We start from the raw sequence: 11572 nt of genomic DNA on the forward strand, positions 1-11572 counted from the left end.
CAGTTGCCACCGAAGGCCGGAAACACTTTAACGAGTTACGTTATTATAATAATGTCTCGGTCGTTAAGAGCGCAAACGGGTGGGCGTCGCCCGTGGCGCCCATCGACCTCGACTTGGCTTTTTGCGGAAGCGCATTAAGAATGGCGAGAATCAGTCTTGGGGTTTTTCCCACCGTAAGAAAAAGTACTTGATACCTTTTAGAAGCCAGTCGTGACATGTTCAACGTGCGGCGTCTCCAGGGAGTGCCAACGATAGCGACTCGTTAAATTGGAGGGACTCATTACGTGACTCCCGAGCGCGCCCACGTTTATTGTTGTTACTTTGCGTCGTTGGCTAAAAGCAGCCGGCCGGCGTTGCAGCGATGGCCTCGGCCTCGCTGCCCTTAGAAGTATATTCACAATGGGATTGCGAGTACAGTCAATCAGGCGGGCGGGCTCCCTGTGCGCGGAATAACAATGAAGCAAAACGATTAAGTTGTTCCCTGCCAAAGCCGAGCCACTTAAACCTAACGCCTGCGCTCACGTGTGCACACACACACACACACCCCTGCTGCTTCTGCAGAGGAGGATATTTTCAATTAATCACGCCGTCTCATCAATAATGCATCACCCCTGCAGCCTGGTCGCTCTTGCGCGGACATTTAATGAGGCACCAGGGCCGGAGGGGGGTGGGCGGGGCGGTGGGGAGCGTCCCATTTGTCAATGCTTTCGTTAAGGTAATGTCACCGCTTGTGAATTGTCAAAGATGGCAGCGGCGGTATTAACTTGACACCTAAAGTCAAATTTTCAAAAAAGCTCAACTTTTTCTTAATGTTTGTACGGTTGCTGGGCAGAATTCTCAAACGTATTGCATGGGAAAAAAATGCAACAAAAAAAAAAAATGACACTACGTCTGCAGCAACTATATAATTTGCCAAGCAGGCCGGGAGTGGAGATCCCGAAGCAGAAGAAGCATATGAGCCGAGAGCCTCGCCATCTGCTTGCGCGAGGAGAACAAAAGGGAGAAAGAAAAAGAAGATAAAGATCAATATCCCTTGTCATTGCTGTGATGTCTCCTTTCAAAAGTGAAATTGCTGTCTGGAACTGAACATCCTGACAGGAGAATAGATCTCAGGTCGCCACTAGGGGGACTCGAACCTGGTTTCTGTCCACCAATGGTTCTGTCAAGACAACTGGATAAACCCTAAAATCTCTCTCTCTCTCTCTCTCTCTCTCTCTCTCTCTCTCTCCCTCCCTCCCTCCCTCCCTCCCTCCCTCCCTCCACCCTAACCCTCACTCTGTCTCTCTCACACAACAATATAAAAAGCATTGTTAACTTTATATGTGAAAAAGTAAATCATTGGCATTAATAAAAGTTTTTAAGTGAAGGTTACAGAAGAGCTACAGTGTGACAGTTGAAGGCGCTCCCTCTCGCATGACATCAAACCAAAAAAAAAAAAATAATTGAAAAAACATTCAACTTGTTTAAACAAGTTGAGCTAGTCAGGGGAACTATTTGCCTGAGGTGCTTTCCACCAACTACCAAGTTAACTTTTGTCTGCCTTCCATGAAGACAACAAATGAATGTATTTGTTTAGCTTGAACATTTAGCCAGTTTCAGGCTTTTTCCACATTCTGAGTTGAAAAGTTCCAGGCGACCCAAAACAGTTGAAGCACCTTTTTGCGAGTGTGGCTCGTAAACTGTCGACATTTTGTGCTTTCAAAAAAAAAAAAAAAAAGGACTGCTGCCAGACACTGTAATGGTGCTTTCATTTTTTTTTTATTTCCTTTACAAGACCTTTGAGAAGACAACAATTGCAATGGAAGGCCGCGCCGTATCAATCGCAGGTTTGAAAGTGACGGCGATGAGAGCGCACCCCTCCTCCACTCCTCAGTGCATCATTAGATGTCTGATTGACCGAGGCAGAAAAATGGAAACCGTTTCCCTCGTTTGTGACATTTTGCAGATTAATATGAGGGGGGGGGGGGCGGGAGTGGGCGAGGAAAATTGCTTTGACGGGAAAAGTGTCACGGCTGACAGCGACACGCTCCCTTTTTCTATATTTTTTTTCTGATCCCCCATTAAACACTTTCCTCTGATCTAATTCAATAAACGCCAGTGGGAGTTGGAATGCTAATCATATCCACAGCACACACACATCTTTGGAACTCACAAACACTTCAAACGTTCTTAAGCCATGATGGGAGGATGCACGTACATCAATAGTGCCCCAAATAGAGTGAAAAGTGTGCAAACAGTAGTGACATCTTCAAATAAACCAAAAAAACAATGCCTATTTTTAAAGGGAAGCGGATCTGGTTCAGAGAGCAGAAAGAGGCCTCAGAGATCTTCAAGTGTGACAAAGCAACGGGTCTCTGGCAAGGTAGCTTCATTTTTTGGAATCTACTACTTGAGTTTTTTTCCAGACACCAAGCTTTTATCCAATATCTGATTCCGCCAATCTGACAGTCTTTTTTTTTTTAGGACACCAAAAGATCTCCAACAATGCAAACTTGACAAGAGAAAAGAACCACAAAGAGTCAATAAATAGTTTCATCCCCCTTCAAACACAACATCTCCTTCAGCAGCATAAAAAAATAAATGCTGACATCACAGATTGAGGACTCCGAACCAGTCCTTTCTTACTAAGATTCACAAGGAGAACCGATACGACTTTTAGGGCGTGCGTCTCCACTCAGTAAGCATGAAACAATAAACCCGAGCAGATCCATTTTATATATAAAATGCCCCCATTTGTGAGGACACACCTGTTGATGAGTTTCAAATCAGTGCAAACAAGGAGAACAGCAGTGCAGAGTCAGCCGGGCAAACGGCTGTAGCCCAAGCTCTCCATCAACCCCCCGCAGATGTCCTCCACCAGCCTCACGTCCCGCCGCGGCATTTTGCTCCGCCACGCGGCGATGTTGGCCGGAGAGATGTCGCCTTCGTACTGCAGGCTGTACAAGTTGGTGGAGGTGGTGAAGGCCAGCTGGTTGAGGGCAGCGGGGGACACCGGCACCCCCAGGAAGGAGTGGATTCCCTGCGCCGTCTCCTGCGGGGAGTTGACCACGTCCTCGAAGCGCACTTGGAGGTAGGAGTCCTCCGGGAGGCTGCGGCTGACCCGCAGCACTGCGGCGGTGTGGGCGAGCCACAAGTGGGCCAGTATTGACACCGGGTCGCTCTCCTCCCGGGCCAGCAGTCTTCGGAGAGCGTGGAATTCCGGCGCTACGCTCGGGCAGCCGTCCTTGACGGTGCCCTCCTTGAATATCAAGGAAAGGTGCTGAGGGATATTCTTCAGGGAGTACAAGCTGGGCCGGCTGTTGTACAACATGAGATAAATCCACGCTCGCGGGTCCCTCACCACGTAGAGGCTTTTCAGGGAAGGTCCCAAAACTTCCCGGATAAACGGAAGCTTCAGCGCCCAGCTGCCGCTTCGCATGTTGAAAACAACACGGCTGTTTGGGTAGCGAGCCACGTGGCGTCTCAGCTCCCGGATGTACTCCACGTCTCGGTCGGCGCCGGCTCGCGGCTTGCCCTTCGGCGCGGCCGACGGCTGCCCCCGCCGGGACCGCTTCTCGGAGTCTTCTTTTTGGGGCGGCCGAGCCCAGTCCTCCTCCGCCAGCTGAATGTTCTGCAGGTGCAGCTTGGTGTTGTAGACCAGCGAGTGGAGCCAGCCTCGGATCATTCTGAATCGGCCCTGCTCGGCCAACGAGCGGGACCACTCGCAGGCGTCCACCAGAGAGTCAAACTCAAACTCGGTCTCGGGGATGTCCAAGTGCTCCGTGGGCACCCTGATGTAAATAAAGTCTGAGCTGTTGTAGAAAAGGTGCTTGAGGATCTCCGCCCCCGAGCCGGGCAGAGACGTGATGAGGACGGTGGGCAGGGCGACCTGGCGCCGCTCTTGCGGCCGGACTCGCGGCTCGACTCTGCTTTTCCATTTGACCCCGCAGAGGAGCCGATCGCAGCTGTTGGACACTAAGAGCAGGCCGCCTATCCACAGGAAGAGGATGGCGAGCAGGGCGTAGCGCGTGAGCCGCCGTAGCCTGAAGCACACGTCGTAAAACTTCCTCTGCATGGCGAGTAAAGCGGCAACCGCGCAAAGGCTCAGGGCCGCCATGGCGTTGAGCGTGAAGGCAAAGTCAAAGAGTTGATTGTCGTCGCTCGTCTCTTTGGAGGCCGCCTGCGTCCCCAGGCCGAATCGGGTGATTCGATACGGATCCTCCACCTTACAGTGGCCGCCGTAGCCGAGATACGTCGACCTCGCCCCGATGTCTTTATAATTTGTCGCAATGGACACAATGGTCTCCGTGTCGTTAATAGTCAACGAGAGCCTGACGCCGTTCGTGCTGCTATCTATGAACTTAGAGTTGGACACTTTGACGTACGGCCCGTGGAACACGTAAGCTGTCCTGCTGACGGCGTCCGTTATCGGGAAAGTTACGTTAACATATTGAGTCCACCTCTTTTTAAACTCGGCCGCCTGTTCCGCCTCTTGGATGCGGGTTTCCGGACTATTCCCCTTGCTGTCGAACCAAAACATTTTATAGTGCGCGTCCCACACGTCCATCATGGCGCCATTATAGCGCTCCATGAACCGGAAGGGAACGTATTTGAAGTCGATGTCCAGATTGTGGAAGAAGGCGCTGAGCGACCTGACGGGCGAGTCGGCCGCCTTCTCCACGTGATCGAGCACCACAAGTGTTTGGGAGTTGAGCAAGAGCAGAGCTCTGTACACGCTCTTCAGCCTCATGGCAGGCGAGTACGCCGATACGGCTTCCCCGCTGGCGAACATGGCGTCGCCGTGGGACGCCGCCACGATCACCTCGCCGCTGGTGTCGCCCACCCCCTCGTCCCTCCAACGCAGCCACTTGACACACTCGCCGAGCTGCCCCTCCCACGGAGCGTTACATTGGCTGGTAGGGGATGGACCAAACACCAGTACGTTGTTAAGGTAGCTCAACTTTGGCCCATAAAGTGCTTCTGACACAAACACCTGGCCGTTAGGAGCAAAGGTAAAAGAGTTCTGGTCCGGGTGCTCGTGACCCGGGTTGAAACTATTCCAACCGTGCACCCACGAGTACGGTTTCTCGTGGACAATGTCGAAGACCGCGCGGCCACCCAGCTTGCCAGACTTGAAGGAAACAAAAGTGTTTCCCTGGCCGCTAGGCAGCCCGGCCCCATAGGTCACCACGCCCCAGTTCGAGAAGATGTGCATGGCAGCTCTGCCGAAACCGAGGGGGGACTGGGGGGCGAGCCGAGCGTCGTACCAGATGTACTCGGTGTGCAGCGTGGCCCAGCGCTGTGCCGACGACTGGCCCATGGGGCCGTCTTTGGGTCGGTGCTTGCGGATCTGCTGAGCCAACCAGTTCCCCGCGCCGTTCCTCAGGACAAAGGCGTCGAGGAACACCAGCTGGCTCTCGGGACCGTAGAACCAGTTGTAGTTGGAGTCGGCGATGCCCACCGACCTCTGGAAGCCGGGCAGCAGCGTGGCGTAGTAGAACCAAAAGTGCGCTCGCAGCCAGTTGTTCTGCGTGTTGTCGATGCCAAAGTGCCGCTGCGCCAAGAAGACGTACTGCGTGATGGACTTGGCCGTGTAGCTCCCGTACGCCACCCCCTCGTCCAGCGTGCCGTCCACCACGTGGTTGAGCAGGAACATGGTTTTCTCCATGTAGTTTACCGCCACTTGTTTCCAAAGCATGGACTCCGGGTCGTTGCGAGACCCCGCCACGATGGCCCCGGTCAGGAAGGCCATTACGTTGGTGGTCTGGTGATTGTGGAGGTACTGCCCGCCCCAGCCCCTGTACTTGGAGAAGGCGTAAAGAGCTGCCGTCTGCGAGCGGATCTTCTTGAGGTAAACGTCTCTCCGCCGTACGTCCAGGTAGGCATAAACGAAGTCGTAGGCCGTGGCGAAGCCGGTCAGGGAGTGAGCGATTGGGACCTCATCGTGGGGCGCGCTGGTTACCTTCCAGTTTGGGTACTCGGCCATCCTGTCCATAAATTTGATGAGGAACTGCAGGGCGGCCAAGTCCTCAGGGCACAGCAGGCAGTAGAGTGCCAGGGGAGGCAGGTTGTTCCCGTAAATCTCGTTCCACTTGCTTGAAAACTCCTCGTGCTTGGCAGGCGGGAGGTAAGAAGGAGCGTTGGAAAGCATGGTGAGCGCTGCCGCACGAATGACTTTATATATGTGGCCGTGGCTACCCGAGGACCTTTGTCTCATTTGCGGTACGTCCCCCGGGCCGAAATAGAGACCCGGGTGGGAAAAACCCGCCTGCTGCTCAGCTACTCGCTCACCAGCGAGTTGGACCTGTAGCATGTCGTCCGAGAAAATGTCTCCGTCTGTGACGTTCGGGACCCCCGAGAATGTTGCTCCCACTGCCCAGAGTTGGATGAGAAAGACAGCCCAGTTAAGCGCCATGATGAGGTTCAACGCTTAAAAATACTCCTTTTAGAAAAAAATGGAATATCCCATCGTTAAGTCCAGGAACGCCAACAAAAAAAAAAAAAAAACTTGAGTGCACTTTCCACACATCTGCACACGGGTAGTGAAGAAACATGTCTTAGAACGCAAAAAAAAAAACCTGCCTTCCATGTTTCCATCAGTCCCACACAGAGAAAAACCTCCAGTCCGTTAGCCCCAGTCGGTGTCCGGTCCACAAAGGCACCGCCAGGAGCCCGACCGATCCGCAGCATCCGTGGAGCTCCACCGCGGCGAGCGACGCTCCTCCGCGGGCCACATCGCTCGCGTTTAGCCCGGGCTGCACAGCTCCAGGCGGCGGGGGGCAGAGCGGACGGACGGACAGATCGCAGCAGAAGCGCCCCCCACCCTTCTTCTCCTTCCTTTCTCCCTCACTCGTTCCAACTCCTCCTCTCCGGGTCCGAAATGGGAGGAAAGTTGTCGTCACTCCTCAAGTATTCACGGGCATTTTTTTCCACATTGTGCGCAGCGAATCAAGCTTCCCAAGAGGAGGATGAGGAGGAGGTGGTGGCGGTAGCAGCCGATGATGACTATTCCAGGAGATCCGCGCGCACACAGCTAAGGTGTTGTGTCGACGTGTGCTGGCGTGTCATAACGCGCGCGCACACACTCAGACATGTGTGCGCAATCCGCGTCGTCGTCGTTCTCTCACTGTTCGACACTGTGATTGTTTTCCGGGCGAGCGGAGCTGCTGGAAAATCATGCGCAGGGTAGGCGCTAGAGGGCGCTGTGGTTAAAGGAGCCAACTCGCTCTCTCACCCTCTCGCACCTCCTCGTGTTCGTGCTCGCGTGTGAGCCGTGAGTATTAAGTCGGGGAATCAAACAAGTGGTGGTCAAATATAGTTTCTGAGTGTGAAAGCTATTCAGCATTATATTATTGTGGAGGCATCCATATATTTTAGGTGCCATAACATTTTGAAGCATGAACGAAGCCTTTCAATCTAAATCGAAGAACACAGGCTTAAGGGGCGTTTCTCAATTGAAACACTAATTTGTAAATATGATAAAAAAAAAAAAAAAAAGTTTGACTTTAGCAAGAATCACATCACAATGGTGAAATACAGAAAACAGCATTCAAGTGGTGCAATGTGACAAAAACAGTTCAATTCTACTTAGGTTTGTCACTGGTCATTATTTTGAACAAGGAAAAATATTCCAAAAGTTTTCTCATCTAGAATCGACTGAAGGCTTACGATCAAAAGAAAAAAAAAAATCTGCAATGCTGCGAAGGCACAAAGCTGAACGGCGAAACGAGCGAAGCCGATGACTGCTGTCCCACTTTTGTAAGGACAAACGCGTGTACAGTGACTTGGAACAGAGCATCGGCAAATGACCTTGGGTAATGAGCCACATGCTGCTTCACCGTGACAAATACGATCGATTATTCACTACATCCTGTTCCGGAAGCAATTTTTGGGGGTGGACTTTCCAACTGGCTGTCGACAGCGCACCAAATCCAGTTCAAGTTGGCGCTGTGCCGTCACGGTTCGTCAAAGGCGAGCCGGAGTTCGACCGGTACGCTTCGATTAGCCCCAGCCCTCAGACAGACGTCCGCCTCGGTCGCGCGACTCGCATACTTTACTTGCGGCGGGTGACGGTTGCCTGGCGACCGACGGCGCTAACGAGAGAAGAGAGGCTGGTGGACTCCGGGGACACGATTGGGGGGTGCTGCTCCAAGCGTGCGCGGACAGCGGCTGCCCTTATTAAAAATACGACACGCTGGGTGCAAAGGGGGCGAGACATTCTTGAAAGACCACCGCCAACTCTTCACGCCCCTCACAGAGAATTCTCTGGAAGAGTCTCCAATCTCGCCCTGCGGCCAACGTTGCCGGTAAAGCATCGCGACGGCTTTGAGGCTCACGGCTACGACCTGCCTGTCACTCGTCAAAGTCTTATCAGTTAGAGATTAGCAAACAAAGCCCTGCTTGAGGAGATCCTCCATTCAACACACCCCGAAATACACAAATGGGAATTCAGGGCACAAAACATTTTGCACTGAAGGCCACCCTGAGCATGAATCTATATATAGCAAAACTGATTTGTTAATCAGAGTACACGGGGGAAAAAACAGAACAAATACTATCTGGTCATATGCATAACAATCCTGTTGTGGTACGTTACCATTTAACATTGTTTGAGTAGCAAACAGAATATACCCGCCCAGTGGCACCTGTCAGTCAATCAGTCAGTCAATCGGTCAATTAATCGATGGGCGAGATACAATTACGCCCTGGTCCTCATTTAGCATCGCTCATGAGGGTAATGGGCAAGTTTGGGCTCCGTGGGAAGATCGACTGCCTTCAGCTCAGCACATGAAAAATTAACTAGCAAGGGTCTGTTGGAAACACTAACCTGTAACCCCCCCCCCCCCCCCCCCCCCCCCTCCTCCTCCGTGCACTCTTCTACCCTCTCTCTGAGGTAAACCCGACAAGCTGGGAAACACGGCATGAATATTTCAAAGAGCTAAATTTGGCATCCCGGAGGATCATTTGAATTTTGAAGAGAGATGCAGGTTCACGGGGGGAAAAAAATTGCCCAACTTGCCATGGTTAGAAAACAGCAAAAAAAAAAACACAGCTGGAAAAAAAAAAAGTTCGGCGCATTTACAGTATTTGGTCTGAATCAACTAACAAAACCTTCCTGTGTTATTTTACCAAGTACAAATAAAATTAACAAAAGGAAGCAGTCTGTCTTATTCCTTCGACGAACGCCACGTTGCATAAATTCATGAGATTATTTGGGCTTCCTGAAAAAACGTAAACAAACGCACAAGTTCACCCGCAGTTCACAGAAAAACAACGGCGAGAAAAGCTATCAGAGGGCGACTCGGTAAGTCTCGATTCTTTGCCATGAGTAGAATAGCAATGCGGTCGCATTCAAAATCGTTTAAAGGTGACGCTATTAAGCTAACGATCGGATTGGCTTTCACCTCCGCCGACCGGCCAAAAGGCAGAATTATTCCCAAAGTCTAAAAGCGGCTAGTTGCTTAAGAGGCGCATAATAAGATTAGCAATATTAGCAAATCATTATGCAGAGTAAGCGTTCTGCTTTTCACGGGAATCCATCAGTGTTGGAGTTTTCAACTTGCTCGGGCGAGAATCCAATAAACGATAAGGACGACTGAGTGGATTCCTAGGCAAGATTAAAATGCACTTTGATGGAAAAAATGGAATTATGAGCGGGCCAGATTGTCCTCGGCAGAAAGTGCAATTGCCTTTCCGGGACTTCAAATCAATTCCCCCTCCTAATTTTTAATTCATTCCGAAGTTTCGGGCTAACTTTAGCCGCAGGAGAAAAATCCTTACGCTGACATCTGAAAATATTATGAACGGTAATTATACGGAAAAGTGACGGCATTGTAGCAAAGAACGTAGAAGAAATGAATATAGTCATTTCAATTTTGTAATAAATGATTGAGTGAAAAAGTATGACTTGTATGAGTTGTTTTGTACTAAGACCGTGTCGTTATTCTCCTAGGAAATTCTGTTCCTTTTGTACCAGCGACGACCCAGTTGGTTCACAAGGAAGTGTCCTTGCTACGACAGAGATGTCTTTTTTTTTTTTTTTATGATAATGATAAAGTACACAACATTGTCCCAACCGCTAACTGAGCCGTACGTAGATGTCGTCAACGTCAGAAATAGAAACCGCCCTTGTCTTTCTCACGAGTCCTTCAAAAATCAGCTAAATCCATTTGTGACATTTCCTTTTGCGCGTGCGAGTTATTGTTCTTTTCCATGAATGAGCTTTGACGACAAGATCGTCTTTTAATGGCCGGCATCAAATATCCGTCCCGAAAGCGAGTGAGGGTCGCTAGCATCGATCTTGCCCATCTTCCATTAGCCGCCGTTGTTATGTTTTGCGCACGTGGGCGGACAGCATTAGCATATCGCGCATTCCGCTAAGCCAGCATACTGCCGCTCGTTTCTTATTCCTTGGGCTTGGAGGTCACGCCTCCTGACTGATAAGCTCATCCTTCGCCGCGGATTTGATTCATGGACATCAATTAGGAGCAGCTTAGGGGCGGCCGCAACGCCCTTTCGAGCGTACGAACAAATTGTCGGTCGACCGGATGGGAAGAACCGAATTCCCACTCGTGGGGGGGAAAATGAACGATTCAAAAGCACACTAAGGTCTCAAGTCCCGATCGACGCCATCTGTGAGAAGCAGTGTCGAGTCGTTGACCTTTACTGAAGGATTTTAATTTTTACAATGAAAAAACAAGGAAAAGATGAGTGTAATAAAATGGACGTAGAAAATATTTCAACTATAATGAAAACTTCTCAAATAAGAATCCATTCAGAATGCCAAGATACAGAAGAAAAAAATGTTAGCCTGGATTGTCCCTGATCGCCCTCCTCCCCTTACACACTTTTGTCAATGTAACAATGATTGATCTGAGGTCACTACTGCCATGTTGTCCTCCACGTTTTTTTTTTTTTTTCCGAACAAGCGATTGAATGCAACACAACCACCGAGTTTGAACGCAACTTTGTGCAAGGCTGATGAGATGTTGGCATAAGCCCGGCTCGCCTTCCACTCTCATTTTCCTCGACACCGCGGGAGATCGACACTCCAAACCATCCCCGGAAAGCGCGGTGCGGTTCCTGTTGCTGATTTGCTAAAGAATAAAAACGAAATTGCTGTCAGGCCCAGACGACGGGCGGCGGTAATTGCCGTGTTTAAAGGCTCACGGATCAGATGGGCTCGGTGGGAGCTTGGCTCGGCTCCACCTCCATATTGCGCTCGTGCTTCTTTGCACGTGTGTGTGTGTGACACTTTTCGCTGTGCTTTTTAGCGCCGCCGGGAATCCCCGTCGAGTGCGACAAACCTCCTAGAGCGCCAGGCCTTTGGGCGACACTTAAAAAGATTGTTGTGCACCGATGCGATACCTAACGTTCAACGACACGGCGACTCTTCTTCAAAAGACTGCGATGGGAATTGTTGTGTTTTCCAGATTGCGATCGTCGTTCTTTTATTCACCGCGTGTCTTTCATGCTGTTTGGGCTGTTAACGTGATCATCGCTAGCTGAGTTCCCCCCCGTTGTCATTGATTTTTCAAACGCCAAGCTAACAATGCTGATTTTCTCTCGATGAAGAGGCCAGAATCTTTCCGAG

General features: G+C 50.7%; 1 protein-coding gene across 1 annotated transcript; it reads right to left on the reverse strand.

Moving 5' to 3' along the window:
• Nucleotides 1-1348: 1348 nt before the first annotated feature.
• Nucleotides 1349-8793, reverse strand: dselb (dermatan sulfate epimerase like b). The gene has a single exon (XM_085939719.1). It carries the CDS (start codon nucleotides 6392-6394, stop codon nucleotides 2798-2800), a length of 3597 nt encoding a protein of 1198 aa, XP_085795845.1. The 5' UTR covers nucleotides 6395-8793; the 3' UTR covers nucleotides 1349-2797.
• Nucleotides 8794-11572: the final 2779 nt, after the last annotated feature.

Source organism: Syngnathus leptorhynchus, chromosome 19 (genome assembly GCF_054491065.1).
Source record: "Syngnathus leptorhynchus isolate UIUO chromosome 19, UIUO_Slep, whole genome shotgun sequence".
In the NCBI taxonomy this organism is placed as follows: Eukaryota; Metazoa; Chordata; class Actinopteri; order Syngnathiformes; family Syngnathidae; genus Syngnathus; species Syngnathus leptorhynchus.